Genomic DNA, 26,804 nt, shown 5'->3' with positions numbered 1-26,804 from the left:
TCCAAAATAAACTGTAGCTATTCTGTACTGAATGCACTTAGCTTCTACAGAAGCATAATATATATCGCTATGCAATATGCATTCTTTGTGCAGTAGCATGGACTACATGCATATAAATGGGGAAGAGGTCAGTCTGCTATAGCATCCATACTACACCTGGGCATTTACAACACTACAATAACTGACATGCAGACCCCAGCTTCTTAGCAAATGTGATAGTACTAACTGATATCGCTCATCTCTTTATTCTTCATACTTATGTTGCCAGCCACATGGTTTAGTGGTACCTCTTCCTTATTATCACCCTAGTGATACAAACCCACAAAGTTGCTATCATTTAGGTAGGGTCCCTTCTTCTACTGTTCATACTGAATTCTCAATTAAATAAGTCATTGGTGACCATGTAAACCTTCTTATTTAATCCCAGCAAAGTGGTTATCTGTACTACCCAACCCGTTTCACAGCGGAAGTGAGCAGTTGACACATTCCTACACCACTGCCAAAAGGAACTGACTACCGGAAGGAACAAGTTTACATGTACATGGAATGAGTGTTAACTTAAACATTTACTCATTTGCTTCTGTCATTCAGTGGGGGGAAACATGGCAGTCTGAAGGCTGTGTAATCTGCTCACATTCTTCACAGCAGAGGTTTGTTTGTTTTATTTATTTATTTATTTGATTGATTGATTGATTGATTGATTGATTGATTGATTGATTGATTGATTGATTTTTGTTTACCAGGAAAGTCCAACTGGGCAATGGTGCCCATTTTCAGATGAGGCTGGGTTGGGGGGTTTCAGATTACATGGGGGGGTCTGCTGTGGGCTGGTTAGTGCTATGGCAAGGGACTAGAACATAATGGTGGTCATTACTCTAAATTATTTATTTTATTTGCTCATTCATTCATTTTTTTTCTTTCTTTCTTTCTGTCCTCACGTCTTGCCCAATGGTTCCCTATCCATTGTCCTATTGGCCCATTTATTCCATTGTGGGAATGAGAGCCAAGCACTTTCCAATGTGGGTCCTATGGCGAATTCTTTCCATGACTGGTGGGTCTGCTTATCAGCCTTTCTTTCCCCAGTGAAGTAAGAACCAGATGGTAGGGAGCAGGCCAGTCTGCTATACTGAGTAGACTTTTCGCCCCTCCCCTTGGAGTCCTTAATCCCTCAGTGGCTCACTTGAATGCTGCTATTGTAACTGACATAGGGATCAGAATGCTGCTATTGCTGCTGCTGATGTAGGGATGATGGGTGTCTTCCCACACATGCTGATTCATAGCCCCATGGCAGGGATGCTCCACATGCTGGTGCTCCATGGGTGCTATACTTGTTGTTGCCCCTAGGTGTCAAACAAGCAGCAAGCCAGATCCATGTCCCTCACCCCAGGATGGGTGAGTTGACAGTGGCTGCGCACCCCCATCCTCCCCATGCCACTCCCTCCAGCATGTGCCACTAACTGAACATCAGCCATCTAGCTTGCACTCAGGGCTTCTTCTCTCTGTGCCATGGGGGCATGTACTCTGCAGTATTATAGAAAATGTTGATCAGACAGGAGGAAAAAATACCGTAACTGTCATGGATGTGATTTACTTTATAGTTGCTTCTTTATGAGTGAATAGAATGAAAACAGGACAACAGATCTCTGGATGTCATTTACCTATTAAATATTTCAGGGTAATCAAATGGGGGTGAACCTGTTTCTGCATATTGTGGAATGTGGCTTGACCCTATTTTTCTGTTTTACAGATATATTTCAGTTTTTATTGGAGTACAGCACCAATCAATTCTGACCATTTTCAGTCTCAGCCTATGAAAAGTTTACAAATGGCAATGCGCAGAAACAGTATAAAAAATTATGCAATATGCAAGGGTACTAAAAGAGTATACAGATCATTTGCAAATTCATAAACAGGCATAGAAGCACAAAACATAAGTGAATATAACATGATTTTTGAAATAGCAAACAATATGCCAGTGGTTGAGTGGTTAAAGAATTGAAGAGCAGTACTTGGCTTGGCTTCCACCTTCCAGTTTAGCTGCATGGTCAGTTGGAAAATAACTAAAGTCTTCTATATGACATTTGCAAATGATAATAAATGTTAGCAGATCACATACCATTGACTCTTATGTTTAAATCAAGGCAAAAGCAACATTGTGCAGTTTTTCTTATTTTGAAATGTACAGGTCCGTTAATTCCTTGGTATGAAGGAAAGATGATGTTCATAGGTGTTTACTAGGCTAATGACCACAAAGGCCTTTTTAAGACTTGCCATGCATCCCAAATCTCTGACAAATTCTGATACCCTTGGTAAGTGTAAGCATGGGCCTGGGAGATGAGATATTTACAGGTTATCTGTGTCCATTAGAGACATAGGTGCCAAACCAGGGGTGAATTTCTGGTTTCCCATCCAATTGTCCAAGGTGCACTTGAATTGGATTAGGGAGGAACTCTGCTTCACATTGAATCGGCAGCCTATTCCACAGATGGGTTAGTATATGGGATACATACCTATCTCTTCAGCAGATCCTATTTATATTACAGACAAGATTTAAGTCTTTTGAATGGGTAATTCTGGTGCTGTTTGTTTTGTGAATATGCAGGAAGTCCATCTGAGTGGGGTCTGACAATGCCTTGTATGCCAGGCATAGATCTCCTCTCAAAAGCCTGTAGGAGACAGAATACAGGGATAGGGCCTTGAGGCAGTCAGTATAGGACATATTACTTATGCCCTGTATTCTTTTAGTGAGGAACCACTGTGAACGCTCCAGTTGTTCGATATGCCTAGTTAGTTACATACCAAAGGGGGCATTGTACTCAATGACAGGTCTGATGAATGCTGAATATAGTGGATACATGACTTCCTTGGACTTAGATGCCATACCTTTGTTTATAAGTTGCACAACATCTGGAGCATTTCTCCCTGGGCCTCTGCTGAAAATTGTCTTGTTCCAAGTCAGATTTTCCCAGTAAACAAATGTTAAATAAATAAATAAAATAAATAATAAACATAGAATAATTTCCTCACCACTGTAAACACATGATGCTCAAAGGCTAGATTACTATCTATGTGTGTCCCTAAGTCCCTGACTACTGGGCCAGCTCTAAGGGGTGTGTTGTCAATATGATAGTTAACAGGGATGGATGACTTCCCAAAGGATACTATTATGCATTTCTTGGCATTTAGTTTTAGTCCATGGCTCTGACACCAGTTGTTTGTCTGGGTCAGCCTCTGTTGGAGAACATTTGTGTCAGTGTGAGATTCAATGACAGCTCCTAATTGGCAATCATCTGCAAATTTAGTCAGCCAGAGACCACTGACATTGACCTTGACTTCTGAGAAGTAAATGCCAAAAAGGAACAGTCCCAGGACTGATCCCTGAGGGAGTCCACTTGTGACTGGCCTCTTTGTAGAGGTGGACTCTCCAATTCTAACTTCCTGGGTCCTGTCTGTGAGCCATTTGGCTATCCACTGGGTGACATACAGGTTTGTACCTAACCTCCTGAGTTTGTCAACAATGCCCGAGTGGGGTATTGTGTCAAATGCCTTGGCCAGGTTAAGGTGGGGAGTGTGAATGATTTTGCCCTCATCCATTGCTTTGGTGACCTTCTCAAAGAAGTCCACCAGGTATTAGCTCTCCTTGATAACTCCTGATATCTGGAAGCTGGGGGCTGCTTCTAACAATGCAGAATCACAGTTTAAGTTAATGCACTGATTACACTCCTGCAGCATACCTTGAGCCTAAAACAGAATGGATTTGGTGGGATCTAGAGAATTGTAACAATTGTTATAGGACTAGGAATTGCATACTAGTTCCCAGAATTTGTGAATCTAAAAACACTTCCATAACATACAGGAGATTTCTGCTTTAGGAGCATAACATTTTCTTATTTGTAGAAGACCCATTTGGTAAAGATTTTTAATGTTAAATATGGCTCTGGTTCCATCACAGAAGAACCCAGCTGCTGCCTCTGTAAGGACAGTCCTGATACTAAGACTTTTCTTTTTTTATATAATGGACATACTAGGTAACCCTTTGCCTAGGCTTGGGTTGAAGCCATTGCTAGACCTGAGTTTATAGATTTAACTATGAACTTTGGAAAGAGAGAGAGAGAGTGAGATAGAGACAGAGAGAGAGAGACAGAAAGAGAGAGAAGAAGAGAAACCTAAAACACTATTGTATCTTCCTACCCACCCTAAAATTTCACCTCCTGTCCTTTAAAATTTTCATGGTTTACTATCAGAATGGTGAGTATCAGATACTTGATTAGAGTAAGGCTGAATGGGGACACTGCCAGTTGGAATGCCATGGACCAACAATACTGACTGTTTGACTTAGCACCCCTTCAGGACCCATGGTAGCATTTGTTCCTGTGTCCAGAGCAATAGGGTTTTTTTGGGATTCACATGTTTTGCTGGCTTGTTGAGTATTGACATTCCATTTTTGGTGCTCCTTTCCAGATATTGCGCTGGTCGAGTATCTGATACTTGACATTCTGATAATAAACCATAAGTATTTATTTATTTACTTATTTATTTTAAATGTTTTACCGGGAAAGTCTGACTGGGCCAGAAGCCTGTTTTCAGCTGAGACCTGGAGAGAAAAGCTCTACAGAAATATAAGCAAAATACAATAATTAGACAGTACAATTGTATAAATATAGTAAGATGCATAATACACACCATCCAGTTAGTCTATACAAAGGAAATATTCAATACTGTTTTATAGTAGATACAAGTTCAAAAAAGAAAATCACAGAAACATTTCAGTAAAGATCACTGGGAGAATAATAAAATTAGTAAGTAAGTAAGTAGGCCCAAGAGGACATAATACAGGAACATTTAACTTCAAACTGTAATAGCTTTTTCTGCTGATTGTGCTATCAATCTTTAAAACATAAAATGACTCTCAATAACAGTAGAAAATATTAACATAAATGGATTTATTTTAAACATGTAAGATAGTGCATCTCCTACATTACTAATAAAACATAGCAGCATTTTGCATAAAACATTATATTTCTACTATAATAAAAATAAGAGTGAGTTAAGTTTGAAAAGAATACCATCTTTTAATTGAAGAGTAATGTTTGATGAAAATAACTTATTAATGTCACCTATGGGTAAAATAGTAGGCCTAATACTTCAGAAATGTCATGCTCCAAAACTGGCATTATGTTTTCAGCTATGTAAATATAACTAATGCAACAAAAGTGATATGTCGTCTGGATAAACTGTCTGAAATCATACTGAAAAGAAGTTCCTTTAGCATATCACACTTAATTTTTGAAATTACATTTTATCATATGTATCAAGAAACTTCTTGCCTCAGTCGTTGTGTTAAAAATAGATCTAAAATCAAGAAATGCCATTAATGGCTCAGTTCATCCTTTCTGTCAGTCAGCATTTGGTTTGCGTGTTTGGTGATAGTTGAAATGTATTTAAATCTTGCACTATATGCTGAAAGGAAGTTTCTTAGGGAATGGTTGGAGGGTCCCTCTTAGTGCCAGAGGGCTATGCTGAAATCTCATTAACTGGGACTTTATGTGGACGTCTCACAGGGGGCTAGCCCTCCTAGGGGTAAGTCTGCAGAGTGAATGAACTTTTGAGTGTCAAAGGGAGGTAGGCTCATCCCCATTAGGAGGGGCTTGATTTCATTTTTGTCTATAAGGTTAGTACAGAAAGCAGGCCAGGAAGTACAAGCCACTATTCTGAAAATGCATCCCTGAGTATTTGCTTTGCCTATACCTAGATTGACAGGTGATCTTAGGGAGCATGCCACAAAGTCACTCATTACAGACTGGGGAGGGTACTTTGGGTTCAAAATTTTGTCTCTGAGGACTTGCCCTAAGCCCAGCATTGTTAGATTCAATGTCATATATTCTATCCAGCTTCAACCTATGGGTTATCAGATCCAACCTGGATCTGAAACCGGCCATTCTAAAGTCTTCAGCTTGAGAGCTTCTCCGCTTCTACCTACAGTACTCTTCTCTTGCCCTCTCTCCTCAGATCTCATTTGCTGACTAAGAGAGTGCATTGTGGTATGCGTGCTCTGCTCATCAGCTGTTATTGGCATCCTCTACACTAGTTAATAATATTTGATAGTGTTTTGTTAGTGTAGGTGTTAGTTTTACTAGTCGTTAGGTGTAGTTTAAGGTTTTTTCTCTGTATCCAGTTTTCTCTGCCTGGGCATTCCCATCCTTTCTCCTTACCTCTACACAAGAAAAAAATAACAATAATAATAATATTACTACAGTTGTCACAGTATTGTAGATTTTCTGCTGTAGTTAAAGGACATTAGGTAGTTAAGTAACTAGGCTTTTGCATCGTATTGTTAGTTAGATATAGTGGTTGTGTTTACTAATGTTGTTGCTGGTTGTGCTTTCTTTAGGATGGAGAAATGTTTCAAAAAAAGGTGTGGCTTGCGGGCACAAGTTGTCCCCCAAGAGGCCTATGACCAGTGTGAATATTGTTTGGGTGCTGCCCACCTTGAGTTTGATTGCTCTGTCTATGCTACGTTTAGGAATGCAGGCTCAACAAACTTCAGGCCAAGTTAGTTATTAAAGTGATGCTCATTCCATCTGCAGCATCATCATCTTCTTCTTTCCTTTTTCCCAGTAAAAAAACCTGAGAAGAGGGGACAGTGAGTGATTCCGGGACAGGGACCTGAAGTCCAAATCCAAGGATCGAGGGGACCACAAGTGGTTCACCTCATGGGCTGAAGATCAGATGGTGCCATAGGTTCACCAACCTTCCGCACTTTCAGCTCCAGCAACATCAGGTCTGACTCTGACTGTTCAGCCCTGATCACCTGGACTGCCAGTGTTGGTGAGGCCCAAGTCTCCTGCCTTCAGCAATAAGGATTTTTCTACATTGGATAGGTTGCATACCCCTTATTTGTCAGTTACACTGGCTGAGTCCTGCTTTGAATCTTCACCCTCACTTCCCTGGATTCAGGAGTTTGGATCTGTTCATTGTAACCTACCTCTGGAAGTAGAACTTTCAAATCAATGCCAGTGGCATCTTCTGTGAGGTCCATCAGATCAGTTGGGAGCATGAACCTGTCAGACTTTGAACAGCTGACACACTCCTTTTTGTAGACTGAGATTCAACTAGGGATCCTTCCTGCCTCCTCTGCCCTTTTGCCTGAGGGTTCAGCTCCTACCATTGCTTTTCCTGCCCCTGTCCCTCCTGCTCCACGGTCTACAGATCTGGTTGCACTACCATTTCCCCTTTTGATTCACATAGCTTGTCCTCTTCAGGCTCCAACTTATTCATTGACATTCTTGACTCCAGCATTGTTGGACCAGGGCATACCTCAGGGCATAGGGTTCAGGGTCATAGCTGCAGGGTTGGGGTTGACCCTCTGAGTTTCAGAGTTACCCCTGCTTCTCTGAGCTTTGGCACTTGACATTTCAGCTCCAGTCTCAGCATTTGAGTTCAGACTGGTGACGGATACTGTTGTTTCTTTTGGGTCCTCTGAACCAAGGAGTGCCAGGTCAGGTTATTTGGCTTCGTCCTCTGCTTTTGAAACTGTGGAGAGAATTATCATCTGTTTGGAGAGGGGGCTAGCTGCAGTGGCTTCAGATCCTACCCCTTCTACTGCTTCTGGGCCTATGGATGTGTGTCAGCTGGTTTTGGGATAACTCATGCCTTATGGCCCTCGGGTGTCCCTGCATTCAGGGCCCCCTGTTTCTTCTGCGTCTCCTCCAGACTCTGTTGAGTGGGGGACATGGTAAGAGTACATGTAAGAGGAAGCATATAGATTCTCCTGATGAATCCCTCACTAAGGACACTGACTTTGATGAAGAGGAGGGGGTCCCCCAATCCTCCTGCAACAACATCTTTTTCAGTGATCTTATGGAATTGTTGAAACAGTTTTGGGCTTGGACTGCAAAAGCCCCTTCCATGGAGAAGTCAGTATTTCTGAAGGCCTTTGGTGCAGGCCCATCCACATCCTAGGTAATCCCCCCTCCAGATGCTCTTATTGACTTGCTGTCTCAGAGGGCTTGACAGAAACCCGATGTAGTGGAACCAGTCGTCTCCAAGAAGCCAGATAGGATTTTGGTCCCATCTAAGGACAAGATGCACTGGAGTAAGGGACCAGCAGTTGATGCTATCATTCTAGCAGCTGCCACAAAAAAGGATATTTCTGAAGAAAGTTCTTCGATTCATCTGCCTAACAGGGAGTCTCGGGCTCTGGACCATTTGTGAAAACTTGCTTACGCTTCAGCGACCTTCCTGTTGTGTGTGCTCAATTACCTTGCTCATTTGACAAGACTTCAATGGTGCCTAGTGTCTGAAATGTTGAACATGGTGAAGACCCAGTAGTCTCCTGAGACCCAAAAGATTCTGGAAGCTCTGTTGTCAGCTATCACAAATGTGTCTATGAGGCTGCTGTCCAACATGGCTGATGGAATGTTATGCACAGCAATCACAGGCATCATCATGCACTGATGCATCTGGATGCATTTGTGCAATTTTGTGGACTGTTTTAATCATTTTTAAGTTTTTTAGGCATCACTTGTCAATTCTCCAATCAATGGTTCTTTCCTTTTTAGCCCACATTTCAAAAAGACATTAGCCAAAAGTGAACAGGATGAGACTATGTCTGCCATCAAAGTGCACTTTGCCATCTCTCAGCAATCCTATTCCAGAAGTCAAAAAGGGGCAAGTGCTTCTTCTATTGTAAAGTGCAGCAACCTTTTCAGGATGTTTAGGGGAAAAGTTCCCCTGAGAGCAAAGGAGGCAACCATAATGGATGCTGTCCACATGGCAGAGGCAGTCCGCAGAACCAAGGCTTTCATGGTGCTTTCTCCAGGAGACTTTTCAATGTACCTGAAAGGTTGCCTGCCTGCTGTTCTGTGTAGGCAGTTGTGGGTTGCTTGGCTGTCCACCCAAAATCTTGAAAGACCATCAGCTCAGATGCTTGGGTGTTGAGAGTCGTGTCCAGAGGCCATATAATTCCTGTTTCATTTGCTCCAAAGGAATCACAAAAATCTCTTACAGACATGCCACCCCATCAAAGTAAGGATGGAGCAGTCAAAAATCCAAAAACTGCTAACCAGTTGAGTCATGGAGGTTGCATCAGACCAGCAAAGATCCATGCTGTCTGGGTTCTTTTTGGTATACCAAAGAAGAAAAAGGATCTTAGACCAGTTCTGGATCTCAGCAAATTGAACTATTTTGTCAAACAGACCAACTTCTGGATGATCACAGTGTAGCCCATTCTACCTGTTCTGTGGAAGGATGACAAATGTATGTGCTTTTGTCTGGGGTAATCATTACCAATTTCAAGCTCTGCCCTTTTGTATTTCTACAGCACCTTCTACTAGGAAGGTGTATGCTAATAAGTGGAAATGTTTCGCCAGGTCTCCTCCAAAGACTTAAATTTTTTTCAGCCCCTTTGGATGCCATCCTAGACTTTTTAATTGGCCTTTTTCATTCTTGTTTGAGTTATTCTACCATTAAGGAGCAATTAACTGCCATTTCAAATTTCCACATTGTCAGGGATAATATGTCTTTGGTGACTCTTAAGCTATCTAAAGCCTTGATAATGGGTACCTGTTTTGCAACCATCTAAATAAGATCTGGTACCTCCATGGGATCTTCCTCTGATGATACAAGTGCTTGCTGGTCTCCTGTTTGTACCTTCAGCTATGGTGTTCTTAAAGTTGTTGCCTTGGAAGATCATTTTTCTTGGGCTATAACCTCCACCAGAAGGGTATCTGAGTGGCAAGTGCTATCCTCTGTCCTCCTTACTTGATTTTTCATAAGGACAGAGTTACTCTTAGGACAAATCCTTCCTTTTTGTCCAGGGTTGTCTCAGAGTCTACTTTGAACCAGTCAGTTCATTCACCATTCTTCTTTCCAAATTTCGCTAACAAGGGGAGAATATTTGCTTCATTGTTTGGATGTGCATAGACAACTCAGGTTTTATTTGGAAAGAACTAAAAGTTTTAGAAAATCTGACCAGCTGTTTGTTTACTTTTCTAAACTGAGGTTGGGAAGGCCTGTTTCCAAAGTGACTCTATCCAAATGACTCTCCAAATGTACTTCATTTGTGAACTCTTTGAAAGGACTATCCTTACCCTGCGAAGTCCAGAGGTCATTCTTCTAGAACCCTGGCTACTTTGACTGCCTTTTTCTCGCAGGATTCTATAGATGATATTTGTGCTGCAGCTACCTGGTCACTCACTCACACCTTTGTCTCCCATTACAAACTGGAGTTTCAGTCTAAGTGAAGAGCTTCATTTGGTTCCATCATTTTTTCAGAATATTCTCTTCTAGGGCCTCCCTGTGGTTATCTCTAGCTGGGGACTCTGTACCACAGGTGGAAGCCAGACAGAAATGACTACACTGGATATAAAACATATGCACTTCTCATACCGATAGCTCAGTGTTGTTGTTTTCCATCCGGTTCGACCTTCCCTCCCTCCATACCACCTCCAAATTGTTACAGTGTTTAACAGAGGGTTCCTGATTAGTCTGGCAGATGGGTTTATGAGACACCCTTCAAGGGTCCTTGTCCATTGCCCATTTTATTGCTACTTTCTTGTTATATGGTAGTTAGATTTGAAAATTTGTAAGAGGGAGTAGTCAGGGGCAAACTTAGCCTGAGGAGAGAAGGGTAGAAAAACAGTACTGTGGATAGAGGATGTGGAACTCTCAGGCTGAGGACTCTAGAATGTCCGGCTTGGGATCTGAGTCAGATCCAGTAACCTGCAGGTTGAACTGGGTGGAAAAAGAAAACATGGATCTATTGTTATGGTAAGTACATAACTTCCATTTATCCCTTGCCGAGGAAGAAACATTGGAAGAGCCTGCCCCAGGGTACACAGAGCAGGAGTGAGAATTCAGGAGGTTTACTTTTGGTGAGACTTGAGGCATAAGTGTGAGATTACACTCCAAGGGAACTTGGCTTGATGTCTGCACTAGGCCTGTCCTCCTTACACATTAGCCCCAATCTGCCAATTACTTAGCATGTACTTACATGAGCCCTTGCCTGATCCTATTACTGGGACTGTTACAGGGCATTGAGCTGCCTTCCCTTAGCCTCCTGCAGGGAGTCTTTTTGTGATGAATCTGTTGTTAATGAGAGAGATGTGGTCTTTGAGCACTTTACCAAGCTCCTCTTTAGAAAGCCTTTAATTTGGGGAATACTTTCAAGTTAGAAGATCATGCATAGGCCCTCCCTGTGCTCCTCCATGGATGTAGAGACATGTAACTCTTTGGTCATTTCCCTTCTAGAGCTGGTGTTTGAGGATGTTGTCCTGGAATTTTGGAGGACCCTTTCCTCTTTTACTGCAACTCCTAAGAAGGCCAATGTGAGCATCCCAAGGCTAATCTGTGTGACCTCAGTGGACCACTGAGGACCACAATTCATTTCTATCCTCTTAGCCAGCTGATAAAAAGGCTAGAGGTTGAGAGGCCATGATGTGAAGGTAGATTCAGATGATATTTTGTTGTTTAAGGCTCTCAGCTGTGTGTATTTTCTGACTAAATTCCATTCATTCAAGGTGGAATCAGCATTGGGAATGCTCAAGGCCCTCCCTGAGTCTGGGCTTAGAGGTAGCCTCTCCCACATACTACCCTATCTATGGCTGTTCATTTGGGCTGTCATGGAGCTCAGGCTCTGTTGTGTGCCAGTTAAAATGGTATGTTAGCACCCTACGCTCAAGGCCAAGCACTCTTTGTTAGCCTCCCTCCACTGTGCTGGTTGGACCCCCTTGGGGAGTCCTTGGTCAACCTTTCTTTAATGATGCAGGTTTTGGTCAGGATTACCTGATGTGGCTTTTCTGGACTGCCTCACCAGGAAAGCTACCTGCCAAAAGTTAGCAGGACTGGGGTTACTTTTGCTCTGTCGCACCCTATTTTGCCAATTCTTTTTTCTTCACTTCTTCCTCTGCAGGCTCTGAAGCTCAAAGATAATGATTCCTTTTCAGTACATGCAGTTCACCCCTAATTTGTATTTCCTTACATGTAGCCAAATAAGCTTGACCACATCTTCCAGCCTCTTAGAGAGTGGTTCATCTGTGCAGAGAAGAGACTCCTAAGGATGATAATATTATCTCAGCAGTAACTTCAAAGAAAGTTCCTGCTTCTGAGGGAAGACCTCTTAATCCCTAGGTAAGGAGTCACACATGATGGACAAATTTGGAAAGTTTGTTTATGAATCTACAAGGTCATCTGTGCAAGTGCTAAACTACAGAGCTTATATAGTGTATATTGGATGGATCATAAAGATGAAATATATCATCTACCTGACAAGTTACTGATCGGGTCTTTGAAAAATAAAATTAAAAAAAAATAAAAAACTTTTGCACCAAGCCTACACCACCTCTAAAATGAACAACCTCCTGTTACATGTTTTCTGCCGTGCCACATAAAAGGCTGCCAGAGCTGTGAGATCTGGAATAGCCATTTACATTTATGCATGGGTCAGACTGACTGATTTTACCGAGGATACTATAGCATCTTCCTAGATGCTACCTTTTCTATTCCAGGTATTGATTCATATGCATCTGGAAAACAAGAAAACCCTGATGGCTATCAGTGTCAAATCAGATTCTAACCTCTACAGCATACATTTTTGAGAACACAGAGGATCCAGCATCACATGTAGGTTCTGTGTGGCACAAAGCCCAAGGTTCAGTAGGAGACAGCTGGAACAGTACTCAACAGCCAGGCTAGTATTCAGCAAGGTTACAGGCCTAGTGGCAAAGGACCTTAGTGTTCCTCGGGAGGTGGCAGTCCACCTGTGGATACACAGCAGCGGTTCTGAGGCCTTATATGACCATCTCACTCTGGAACCACTTGGGGATGTGTGTCCCTCCATCCACCAATTTTGACTACCAACAGAGAGAGCAGGTTGATAAAGACATCTGTATCCAGAATGTATACAGTTCCTGTCGTAGCCCCACTCAACCCTTCCTCACTACTATTGTCTATGTCCAACCCCATTAAAAGAATGCTGCAGTGAGGGAGGTCACCAGCCTCATACAAATAAGGGACATACAAGAGGTCCCACCTGACCTCAAAGGGTTAGAATTCTACTCTAGTTTTTTTAGGGAACAAAAAAAGAACTTCAAGCCACTGAATCTCAGCCATCTAAACATCTTTGTTCCAAAAGAAACCTTTCAGTTTGCCGTGCAGTCTATCTATTCTTCAATGCATATCAGAATAAGATCAGATGTGTTCTTTAGAACTCCAAGACACTTACCCTTACTTTTGCAGGCTTCATATGTAGTTATTTGTACTTCTGAGCTGCAGCCAGTCCTTACCAGTTCCAGACAAATCCATTTGGTCACATCAAAAATCCCAAGGGTTCAACATGCAGGTCTGTAGTAACAGGTACCCAAAGGCTGCAGGGGGCCGAGATCTTCCCATCCCTACATCACTGGCTCCTCATGGCAGTATTGTTTGATACTTTAATTCTGCCTAGGAAGCCTCTGATTAAACTGTTCTGCTGCATGGGAATAACAGTGAAGCTTGAAAAGTCCCACTTGCTTTCATCGCACATGCTGACTTTCATAGGCTGCCAGACAGACACTATTCTTTTTCATCCACATCTTCCTAGACATAGAATATCATTCCTTCTGTATACAGCATCCAAGATAATAGAGACAGACTCTTGTCTCAGCTCATTTTTGTTTCTGAAAGTGTTAAACTTCATGGCAGCAGCCACACCAGTGGTACATTATGTCAGATTCTGCATGAAGTCTCTGTAATGAACAGATCAGGTGCAGTGATTCTAGAGTTCAGATCCCATGTCCTTTCAGAGAAAAATTTCCAAAGCCTATAAATGGCATCTACAGTGGTGGACAATTTTTTTTATCTGCGTAAACTCCTTCCAACTACCAGCTTCCCAGGTGTCAGTCACCATGGATATATCTGTCCTTGGCTTGATAGATGCTACAACAGGCAAATGATCCATGGCATCTCATTGTCTCAGGACTCCAACCTCTCAACATCATTGTTCTGGAGATGTGGGCAATCCTCTCTGTCATGTCTACAGTAGCCATGGAGACCAATATAAACCAGGCTACTGATCTATATGTCTTCTTTTCTAAATATACTAACCAAGGAGAGTGTCTGCTCATCAAAACAACATTGGGTCAGAAAATATTCAAACTCATGTTTTGCTGGTTGGTATCTAAGTTTAGATTTTACATTGACTGAACTAAACTTATATGCAAATACAACTAGTCTTGCAGGTGGTCATCTAACAGCATATATTTTCATCATATTAAGCGTGGAGGCCCCTTTTAATTAGTACCTAATGCCCACTCCACTAGAGCAGTAGCAATCTCCACAGCCTTGTTTTGGGACCCATTGTTGGGTAATATCTTTTGCAGCAGTTGCTTGGTCTTCCCTCAAAACTTTTGCAAGATGCTATAAGCTGGATCCTCTGTCCCAAGTTGAATTCTTCATTCAGTGCCACTTTAATCCTGGGTATGTTCCCAAAGGAACGTATACCCACAAAGTTTTTCTCAGCAACTAAGGCCTAATTATTATGAAGAACAGACCTTATCAGACACAGACGTTTTGTGCTTACCAGAAAGTAGTACAAGTCTGAGACATAAATCCATCTTCCATAACATACTTTCTCACTGTTCCCCATCTTTTGTGTAGCTATCTAGAGCTCCCATTCCTTCTGTCCTATTGCAGATTATTTTCCGCTCCTCAACATTTATGCAGAAAATTTGGACAGACAATGCACCAATGATGCATAATAGGAAAAAGAGAGTTCTTAATAGCCCAGCAAAGCTTAACAGCCCTGCTAACTAGTGTTTTACAGAGAATAGATCTACCTCTAACACATTAATCATCATGGTAACTAAATTACTTTTGTTTGTAGAGCAATCAAAGTTTAAGCCAAGGTACGTAAAATATATGACACTGGCTCCTGCAAAAGGCTGACCTGTCTAAAACATTTAAAGACCTATGAGACTTTCTTGAGTCTATAGGCAAACCCATACAGAAAAAACAGATTTTACTGTGCTTTAGCAGGATATGGTTATGCTTGGAACAGCTATGAGAGATGTACAAAAACAAATAGCGATTTGAGAATGACATACTAGCACACATGACTACAGTAACAACAGATCATCAGTATGCAGCAGGAATTTATTTTTTTAATTTTATTAATCTGGTAAGCCCACTAGACACAAGCCTGACTTCAGGGGTAACCAAGGAATGGTGGTTAAATGACTTGCTCAGAGTTGCACAGATGGGAAATGCAGAATGAGGGATTCAAACCCTGGATTAAAAATGTTGGAGTTTGTTAGCAGTTCATGACCATAAACCTGTGCTCTGAACTACATAAAGCTACACAGGGATACAGTTGAGACATTACTATTAATAAAAACTGTAAAATGAAGAAAGCAAAGGATGGAGCCTTGAAGTACAATTATGTTGAATATGAGAAGAGGCTGATAGCACGGCATTATGACTACCATATTGAATATGATTTCTAAAAAAGCAATAATACCAAGAAATAGAGGGAAAGACAGTTGTAACAGAAATATCCAGAAAGATATGTGGGAAAAGTGTGCATAATTTAGTTATACTGAAGACCTTTGCTATGTCTACAAAACTGAGACAGATTTTCTTATCCACCTTTTTTCTCTAGATGTTATTCTGCATGGTAACAAAGCAAAGTAAAAATCACATCTCTCACTCTCCCTCTCTCTCTCTCTCACACACACACACACACACACACACACACACACACACACACACACACACACACACACACACACACTAATACACATCTTCTTACCCAGAAAGGGTCTCCATTCAGTGGACCCACCACCACCATAAACAAAGGTTGCTGTAGGAGTGCAAAGACTGCACTGATTAGGGATTGCAGACCAGTCAGTGTACCAAAGTGATTGGATGGATAGCTGTCAAGCAAAGAAAAAAAAGCAGCGTTATGGACTGTTGATTAATTGACAGTTTAGCTTATGAGATCACTGAGTCCTTTAGTCTTCGGTAGAAAGTTTTAACCTAGAATCCCAGAATACATTGTAAAACTGATACTCATTTGTATGCCATCATGCAGCAAAAGTAGCCTGTTAAAACTAGAAATATGTGATTTAACTTCATACTTGTTTTAAGCTGGTCAGATTACTTCCAGGAAATAACAGAACAACATTGTCTGTGTAATTTCTTTTCAGCCATTTACTGTTCTTCATACTTCACCTCATTTTATTATGTAAGTATTGCAAACTTCTTGAAGAGATTTTATTTCATATTTATGTAGTTTTCCTGCTGGAATCTTCTTAAGACAATTCTCCTTTCAGAAAAGTGTTTCCTATACTTTACTACTGCATGCTGGGATATTTTTTATATTCCCTTCACTACCCTGAAAAGCCATAAATTACATTGTAAAGCCAGAGAAGAAAAAAAGTCTATAATGATGATTTATTATGCAGTTACATAACTAATCCATACCATTTATACCCTGCAAATTTAGGTCACGTTTGGCCTTCTACTTTACAGTGATTAATTTGCTATACCATCAACAACCTTCTCCCTAAAAAAAAAAAAAATCTTGCTAGCATCCCCCTGAAAATGATCCTCAAGATATCCACTAATTATGCCCCCTTTTGTCACATAACCTTCCTCTTAAATTATAGATCTGGATGTATGTCACCTATATCTCTTCTTTCTTCCAAGGATAGCATTTACATGTTTCAGTCTCTCTTCATACCCCTTAATATTCATGGTTACTGTTTCCTTTACTACACCAACCCCCTAGTATGGCTTCCAAAACTGCACACAATACTCAGAATCTGGCCCTATATTCTAGAGAAATTAAGCCCTGACTATGACCCATGCAACCCATGTTTGATTAGCAGGGATAGATGGGCTTAAAGGTCACAACCACTTTACCCATCCTGGGGGATGGAGGCAGCTAGTCTCCTACCACATTGGTGATGGGTGGATGATTTTGGTAAAAGAAGCCTGTTAGGCTCTCACTGTTGCAAAAGTGTGGGGGAACATACATCTCTTTCTAACCAGGCAGTCATCATAAATCCACAAGCCAGCTACTGGGGGGGGGGGGGGGGTAGGCAGGACGGGACAAGGATTTCCACAGGATTATCCCGCCCACTCCTAACTCCTGATCAACACTTCAACACTCACCTTCCTCAGGAACAAATGAGCTGTTTAGTCCCCCTGTATGGGGACACATGGGTAGTAAGGCTCTCACTCAGGTTGGGGATGGTTGGCTGTCACCCCTAGAAGGAACGAATGAGATGATAGGGCAAAGTTAATGGAGTCAATAAGCAAGTCACATTGAGGACAGTGCAAAAATACTCAAAACGTGGTGTCATCTATGACAAGAAAATGAAAAGTAACACCTCTTCATTCCTGGAATCAAAACCTCTTAGACTACATATCTATATTTTCTTTTGTTCTGTGCTTAACAGCATTGAGTACCAGTATTAAATCTTTGAGGAACAGGACTATAGAGAGGGAGTTAGTCTGCAGATCCCTAATTTCTGAGTCCCATTTATCAAATGTCTTATTTATGTACTGCTGGTGATCACAAATGCCAATCACCAAGCTGTCACGTTTTATGTTTTTGCCCATGAACTAGATTGTGCAAGCATGGAGAAAAGGAAACCATTGCTATTATACAGGTCCAGCTGTTTCCACTTCCTCATGATTGTACAATATCTCACTTGAAAAATGTAAAGGGGGGTTGCATATAGGGGCTAGCCTTCTGTAAAAGTACTCAGGTATTTTCTGCTGTTATCAGTTCTGGCAGTCTCTGTGGACTGCGGTTGATTGATATGATGATCTTGTGGCGTGCAAATTTGCATCCCGGTGACCTAATTGTCAAACTTTCAGTGTGAGTGGTCAATATTAATGGCTGGGCTGTGACATCTACAGACATGATTACTTATCTAGTACTGCAGTAAGGTGTCCTGTAAACAAACCTTAGTGTAATCCAACACTTGTACTCCTCTTCTCTTCGCTTTCTGGTGTTACCATTAGCTGAAGTTTTTGTACTTGTTTTTTTTTTTTTTCAAGTAGAATTTGAGGTTTTAAGATGTCCAGAACGGACATTTGTAAGATGCCCAGAACTAATTTGTAGTTTTACTCTGTGTGACAGTTTGCCTTGAAGACTCCAAGTCTCCAGGAAACAGGCTAAATTTACTCTTCATACCCTGCCTTCTGTAAAATATGTTTTGCCTGTTAAAGTCAGTCATTCATTTAACAAGAATGTTTTCATATGCATATATTTTAGTGGAGTTTTACTATTTACAAAAATCTTGCTTCAGTCTGTGTTATGTTTTCAGAACCTGAGTTTCTACATTAAATTATTTTGACTTGGTGGTCCCTTTATTCTAAAAAATTCCACTCACACTTGAGTGAACTATAAAGTTTAATCCCAAATGCAGCTATATCAGGCAAATGATTTTTAATTTTATGTTTGCAGAAGTGAATGGATTTGTTTTTTCATTAAGTGCCTCTGGCACATGAGTGATATTTACTAGAAAATTAATAGTTTAGTGGAGGTTTTGTAAAGTTTATTTGATGATAAAACAATTTATGTTCATAGCTGATACAGGGTAATGTAATTACTATGCAACTCCATTTGTTATCCCACTACTGACTGTTGTGTGCTACATCAAAATGCTGTCGCTCATGCTAAGGATGTTGTAGTTGGGATTTAACCTTTCCCCAACCTTTCCTGGAGTAATTTATTTTAAAACTGTGGATGCAAGGCTTGGAGTGGGGATGCTTTGCTTTGACACTTGACAAAAACGCAGATGCCTTGCTATTTTGAATGTGCCCCTCCATACTTTACTGTGTACTATAAAAAATGAAAAACTGTTGTTGATCTAATGGAAGTATCTTTTCCCAGTGGTCAAGACAAGAAATTCCACTCACATAAATTGTGTCAGTTAAAAACATGGAAGGTACATGTACCTGTTGAAATTCTGTCAGTTCTGAGAAACTTTTTCCATTGTTAGCCAGTCCCTTACTTTCATTGCTAATGGCTCTAAATATAAAGCAAATAATAAAGGGGAAAGAGGCCACACCTGCATGGTTCTTATGTTCAAACCCAGGTTGCTAGAGAGAAATGCTCCTACTTTAATTATTGCTTCTGACTCTTCATATAATGCCCTTATTAAACTTTGTATTCTGTCAGGGAATGCAAATGCTACCATTGCCCTACTCATAAAATCCTAGCTGACTCTACTGAATGCTTTATCTGCATCAACACCCACACCTGGGCTCATCTCATTTGCTCACTCAACTGAGTGCAGTGAGATCATATTCTGATTTCAGGCACTCCTACTGTGTACAAAGAGAGCATCTGGGAAACAGACAAAAAAAATTAAGCTCATTTCCTGCCTTTCCTGTTAAGTGGTATAGACTATTTGTAGGCTTCTGAGCCCCCAAGCCCTTCTGTGTTTGAGGGAAGCCTTCTAGCTTGTTTTTTTTTCTTATAACTAGCCAGTTTTCTAGTTTCAGCTCTCAAATCTGTTTCTTTGATCTCAGCACTTAAAAAAAAAAAAAAAAAAAAAAATTTTCATCTGCTTTTACTGTACTTGTGTTTCTACCTACTTCATTTTACTTTTGCATCATCTTAAAAATACTCAATTGTATTTATTACTGCTTGGTGTAACTCATTCTAAGCCTTTTGGTTTAAACACTTGGGCTTCGGACCAGTTGTTTTGCACTGAGAGGGTTTGTGGTCTGCACTGTTGTGGCAGAACAGGTAGCTTACATCCTTCTAGGTTGGGAACTGCTGATTGAGGGCTCAGTGTCTGTTATTCTAAAAGTGTATTAATTCTGGTTTAAGCACTTGGGCGTTCAGGCCAGTTATTTTACATTAAGAGGGTTCGTGGTCTGCACTCTTGTGGGAGGAGAGGCTGGACTCTGCCCTTCTGAGCTGGGAATTTCTGGTTAAAGGCTTATAGTGCATGCATATCTGAACTGCTTCTTACTGAAGTTGGTGCGCCTTGTTTGCTGTGGCATAGACTGGATTTGAGCCTGCTGGATCCAGCGTTGTTTGTGTAACTTGAGCACTAATCCAGACATTCTCTAAAGTATTCAATTGTATTTATTACTGCTTGGTTGTAACTTGATTAAAGTGTAGCTATCATTCTAAGTCTTTTGGATTAAGCACTTGGGCTTCAGACCAGTTGTTTTACATTAGGAAGGTTTGTGGCAAGCACTGTGGTGGCAGGACAGGTAGCTTTCATCCTTCTAAGTTGGGAACTGCTGATTGAGAGCCCAGTGTCCAAGTGTATTAGTTCTGGTTTAGGCACTTGGGCTTCAGGCCAGTTATTTTACATTAAGAAGGTTCGTGGTCTGCACTCTTGTGGGAGAAGAGGCTGGACTCTGCCCTTCTGAGCTGGGAATTTCTGGTTAAAGGTTTATAGTGCCTGAATATTTGAACTGTATCTTACTGAAATTGGTACACCTTGTTTGCTCTAGCATAGACTAGATCCAGGCCTGCTGAATCTAGCTTTGTTTATATGCTTGTTGTTTGTTTGCTTGTTATTTCCTGGAAGCTAATTCCACCTAATACGTGGCTTCTCAGCTTCTGTGGATCACTAGTGATATCTGCATTGCTTACTGTACTTATTTCCTTGTTTCACTTGAAAGAAAGTTACTGTTTGTCGCTTTTGCATTTAGTTACTTGTAACACATTGCACTCAAGTTACCTGGCACTTGCTCACTAAAGCAATTATATAAGTCAGCACTAAAAATTAAAAGCACTACACCCTCACTCCCCACTGGCCCTTGTTTTCAATTATTAAGGAATTCCCAATATTATTCTAGCATGTCCAAAGGTCAGTTGTCAGTCTCCTCTCCGGTCCAGCTGGTGAATCTGGGAATCTTGAGGCAATGTTATAACTGCCTCATGTACACAGACAACCCTCTCCTCCTCCCACATAACACAAATACTTAAGTAGAGATGCAGCTATTTAGCCAAACTGGAGGCTGAGCTCTCTCAACTCAGGACTGGCAAGACCAGACAGGAGGAGAAGGCAACTACACACACCACAAAACCAGCCTCACATAATGCTACCACACCACTGAATCAAACACATAAACACACAAAGACATACTCGGAGACTCTGAGTAAAAATTTACCTAAACAGCAGAGGCCTCCAAAGCAGACACCCAAACAACTGCTACCTCAAGACACCCCACAAGCAACACATAAACCACAAAAGCAGTGTGCAAAGCAGTCACAGCCCTTAAAACCAAATACAACACCAAACATACTTGTCATAGGTGACTCCATAGTCAGACACACTGACGCCCCACTCACCAGGCTGAACAAGGAGAGGGTCACAGTAAGCTGCCTATCGGGCGCTAGAATCCGCCACATAACACAAGCACTGGTCACTCCACGGCAAGTACAAATATGACACAGTCATTGTCCATGCTGGTGTGAATGACCTGAGACGTACCTCCCTGGACTACATGAAAAGAGACATAGAGGAGCTCTCTGATTATGTAGCCCAGGCAAGTATGACCCTAACCCTGAGCAGTATCCTTCCTTCACCAAGAATGATGCCACAATATAGAGACAAGATGATCAGCTTTAACAATTGGCTTCATGTCTGGTGTCATTCAAAGGGGATCCAGTGTCTGTCTGCCTGGGATGACATGCTTGACAAGCCACGCTGCTTTGCAAGGGACGGCTTGCACCTGTCACCCTGGGATTCCGGATATTGGCTAAGGCTCTTGCCACCCCTATAGTGCCTTTTTTAGGCAAGGCTCAAATTCTAAACCTACCACCCTAGAAAACAAAAATGGGAAGAAACTGAGGGTAATGCTGCTCAATGCCAGAAGTCTAAATCTCAAAATGCACGCACTCAAGGCCCTTCTCAGTATGGAGAACATCGATGTCTGTGCTGTAACTGAAACCTGGTTCAAGGCTCCTGAGAGCACCCCGGCACTATTAGGTTTTACCTAATATCATGCATTCCGGCCCCAAAACCCGGACCACACCACAAAAGGAGGGGGTGTATCCATATTCATAAAGGATACCCACACCTCCAGGTTGGTGGCAACGCACGAAGCTTCGGAAACCATCCAGGTGCAACTAACCATAGGAAAAACTGCTCTACAAATTGTAGCATGCTACAGGCCACCCTCTCAAACTCAGGAACACCACACAGCCTTCCTGAAGACACTGGAGGGTATAAATGTATCTCCAAACACCATCATATTGGGTGACTTCAACTACCCGAATATAGACTGGGAACATTACACAAGCAATAACTTTCTAGCCCAACGGTTCCTGGAGTTCATAAATTCAAATGCCATGGAACAGCTAGTCACTGTTCCCACGAGAGGAGAAAATATACTAGATCTCATTATCACAAACATGGGGACAAAATGCTCCACACCGGAAGTATATCCCTCATTGGTGAGATCTGATCATAAACTAATCTCACTGGAAATCCACATCCCGCCCCCACCCCAAACAAAAAAGACTACAGTGAAGAACTTCTCTAAAGCAAACTTCACACTACTCAAGACTGGTGTGGTATCCTTCAAGGCCCCTGAGACAGTGGAAACCACAACCCAAGCTGTGGAAGCCCTTACAAATGCCTTCTATGAACACCTCCAGGACTGCATGGATCAGGCAATCCCAAATAAAACCAAGACTCTTTCCACAAAGGGCAAACGTCCAGTCTGGTGGACCCCAGCCATTAACAAACTTTACAATAAGAGGAGAAAGCTATTACATGAGAGAACAAAATCCATAAAGGGGAAGTCACCCTGATCATTATTAGTAAAAAATACGAGCACTCATAAAATCAACTAAGGCCAATTTTGAGAGAAAAATTGCCACGGATTCAAAGGACAATCATAAGGTCTTTTTCAGCTATGTTAGGAACCTGGGTGGAAACTCCCAGATATGCTCAGAATTAGTCCAAAATGATACAAAAATCACTGAACCCACAGACATTGCCAACATACTGGCAGACAGGTTCAGTGCAAACTTCACCCCCTCTCCCCTAAAGGAGAGATAACTATCCCAGCGGAGTGTAGCCTCCCAGACATCTCAAATGCGCAGGTGAAAGCTGCTCTCTCTAAAGCTAAAAACACAGCATCAATGGGACCGGATGGTGTCCCTGGCTGTGTGCTACACGAGCTAAATGAGGAATTAAACCCGCACATAAGGCAGCTGTTTAATCTCAGCCTTACCACAGGATACGTGCCCAAGGAGTGGCGTACGGCAACTGTGGTCCCACTCCACAAAGGTGGTGCCTCTACGGACCCTGGTAATTACCGCCATAAGCTTAACAAGTCTAGTCTGCAAAGCTATGGAGAGGATCATAATGGAGCTCATAAACAAAGATATAGGGACTTGCAGACATTGGACCCAACCCATTTTGGCTTCGTCAAGGGAAGATCATGCCCTTTGAACTTGGTTGACTTCTTCGAAACAGTCACCAAGGCCATTGATGAGGGAAAGGCAGTCCATACAGCCTACCTTGACCTTGCAAAGGCTTTCGACACAATACCCCACTCGGGTATTGTAAAAAACTTACCAGCTTAAATGTAAACCCATATGTCACAAGATGGGTTGCAAACTGGCTTAAGGACAGAAACCACAGGGTTAGAGTTGCTGGCGCTATGTCAGACTCCAAGCCGGTCACAAGTGGTGTCCCACAGGGCTCGGTCCTTGGCCCCTATTGTTTGGCATCTACTTCTCAGAAGTACAGGCCAACATGGGAGGTCTTTGGCTGACAAAGTTTGCAGACGACTGCAAACTGGGCCATAGTGGAAAGTGCATCGGACACGGATATCCTTCAGAAGGGACTCACGGAAACAGATAGCTGGTGCCAGAGCCATGGCCTGAAGTTAAACGCCAAAAATGTATAGTCATACCCTTCGGGAAAAACAAGGTAACCCCAAGCTACCATATAGGTGGCAATCCACTAAGCACAGAAGAGGTTATCAGGGACCTGGGGACCCAGGTTGACAGTGGCCTTTCTTTTGACACTCACGTTGCTAAAGTGGTTAGATAGACCTTCTACATTGCCCACCTGATCATGAAGGGATTCACATCCAGATCTAGTGAGGTCATTGTTCCCCTGTACTCTTCACTTATCAGACCAATGATTGAGTACAATGCCCCATTCGGGATGTATCTCGCCCGACATCTGCAGCAATTGGAGAGACCCCAAAAGTTTCTCACCAAAAGGATAAAGGGACTCCAAAATCTGTCATATGCTGCCAGATTGAAGAAACTCCAGCTCTATTCAGTCGCATACCATCTGCTCAGAGGTGACATGTGCCTGACATACAAGGCCATGTCCAACCCGGAATTAATGGACATGCTCCACCTCAAAAAATCCAAATCCACCAAAACCACTAGAGCAAGCGACTTAAACCTTAGCAAGGATATAAATAGGACGTGCTGGAGGGATAGATTTATCACTCAGAGACTCCCTATGCTGTGAAATAGAGTCCCGGTCCATGTGAGGCAGAGCACCTCTCTGGCTCTGTTCAAGAGAAATCTTGACCTGTGGATGGGAGATCGTAGGTTTACCCCGGGAATCATCTCTGCGTCACTGCTGGACAGAGGCACAACAAACTAATGGGTACAGTATTTTTTCATATAAGGGGTGGCGTAAGCCACAAGAATTCGGGCTAGGCTTATAAATGCCTTGGGGCAGATAGCCTAGTATAAACCTATGAACCTATGAACCTATGAACAATAGCAGCATTTTCTTATACTCTGCCGTCTTCCAGATCATCATTGTTCTGTTGATGTTGTTATATGGTTACCTCCCTTACACAAAACCACATTATTCCATTTCTATCGATTCTGCCACTACTTTAGCTACTATAGGCATAACCACTTTATAATCGTGGTTTAAAATTGAAATGGGTTTATATGAAGCAGGGCCTGAAGAGTCATTACCCTCTATGGATTTTACAGCCTTCACAGCTGTTTTCCAAGGAACTGGTACTCCCCCCTTCTAAATATTGTTAAAAACCCTTCCAAATCTTAATCACTTTTTTCCCCTTTTAACTTTCAGAATTTCCAAAGGAATACCTTCCTTTTCCTGGAGACTTCCCTGTAGATTGATTATTCTCACCTTTTTATCTCATCTCATCAACCATTAATAGGGAGCCTCATCTTCCTTTAACCTTGGCATAATTAAGTGTTCCATAACTATTTCTATTTGTAAATTTCCACGGTTGTCCTGCTTCTTTATCTTATACAAATTTCTGCAATATCTCTAATATCTCTATAGGATCTCTGGTTATTGCTCTTGTCATAGGCTATAGCCCCTTATACTTTGTTGCCTAAATCATTGCACTAGTAGTTTTTGTACTCCAGAGTTGTTATCAACAAATGCTTGCGTACCAGCGACTTTTCTAAACTCATGTATATTATGCAAACACTCTTATTTTCCCTTTAGCACTCTGCAGCTGCTCCTGTTTTTGATTTGTGAGCTTTTCCTTCTCCACCAATACTTTAACCTTTTTACCTCATCTAAAAATATTTTACTTATTTCCAATGTCTGTTTCTCTCATTCTGTCATGTTTTAAACTCCATTTTCATTGTATTCCATTCATAGCTATCCCTTCTAAAGAAATTTCTGTTTTTTCTAATACATCTGAAATCATTTCTACAGCCCTTTCCTTAAACTCCTCTCATTTTAACAGCAAAGAAAGCACCATCTAACACCACTACCCTGCATTTTATCTTAATTTTCATTTTTATGTGACTTGATATAGTTACTTGATGGGCCTTACAGTTTTCAATTAAACATGCCTGATTCTGTGATATATAATTTCTATCCAGTCTAGTACAGTGTTGCACCTTGGAGAATAACATACAAATTCTGACCAAGTTCCTGTCACTGAATTCATATCTTCCATACAAAGTAATATCATATATGTCTTCAGAAATCTACCACCTTTTGTTATAGATTCTCTTCCAGGACCCTGTGATACATCCTCACTATTTCAAACTAAGTTCCAGTCCCCGCCCATAAATAATATTCCCTGCTGAAAGCTTATTATGTCTCCCAAAATTCTCATAAGCTCCATAATAGTATTTTTATGTAAAATGGAACTACATCCCAGTATAATCCTTCTCTCCTGTCATTAACCCCTTAATACCACAAATTTCCCATTACTGTCCCCCCTTCTATAACTATTGGGATCCTTATAGCAAACAGTTTTAATAAATATCCTTTTCCTTTGTCTATGACGGTCTGCTAAATGTCCACCCTGAAATTCTTTCTTTACCATATTCCCATCTCATTTCTATCCAGACGTATCTCCTGTAACATTACTATTTGCATCCTATACTTCTTAATATAATTCTATACTCTTTGCTGTGGACAGAAGCGTCTTGACAAAAGGGTAAGGCAAACTCCCACCACTTAAGAGGAGATGTGCCAGATTTTGCAAGATCTCTGCATTCCTTTGGGATCATGCTTCCGGGTGCGCAAGCACATACTAAAACTCTTCAGCCCAGCTCCGTGGCATAAATGGATAATGAACTGGCTGTGATTCCCAATGACCTGAGATCAGATAATGGCTCATGTGCTGGAGAAGCTGGAAAGGAAAGGGTGGGAGTGAGCAGTTGACTTTGTTTTCCCTGTTGTGGGGGGGGGGGTTGTAGTCCAGCTTGCTGCAGTAACAACACCTACTGAAAAGAGAGGTATATGACTTGCAACACCATGGACTGGATCTGCTTGTCTCTGCTAAACTGCATCTCACTGCAACCATCATTGGGCATGAGCAAGAATGTGCATGCTTACAAGGAAAAGTCTAATAGG

General features: G+C 41.6%; 1 protein-coding gene across 2 annotated transcripts in view; it reads right to left on the bottom strand.

Annotated features, from left to right (window-relative positions):
* The window catches only part of SLC43A1 (solute carrier family 43 member 1), a 658,072-nt gene that overhangs the window by 18,470 nt on the left and 612,798 nt on the right, over positions 1-26,804 (bottom strand). For both annotated transcript variants that reach the window (XM_044084117.1, XM_044084118.1), the window contains one exon: positions 15,785-15,908. In XM_044084117.1, the coding sequence (XP_043940052.1) occupies positions 15,785-15,908 (124 nt within the window). The remainder of the gene's footprint in view (positions 1-15,784; positions 15,909-26,804) is intronic.

This window comes from Protopterus annectens, chromosome 9.part0 (genome assembly GCF_019279795.1).
Source record: "Protopterus annectens isolate FY-2018-M chromosome 9.part0, PAN1.0, whole genome shotgun sequence".
In the NCBI taxonomy this organism is placed as follows: Eukaryota; Metazoa; Chordata; order Ceratodontiformes; family Protopteridae; genus Protopterus; species Protopterus annectens.
Note: the sequence above shows the minus strand (reverse complement) of the source record. Positions and strands in the feature narration are given on the sequence as shown.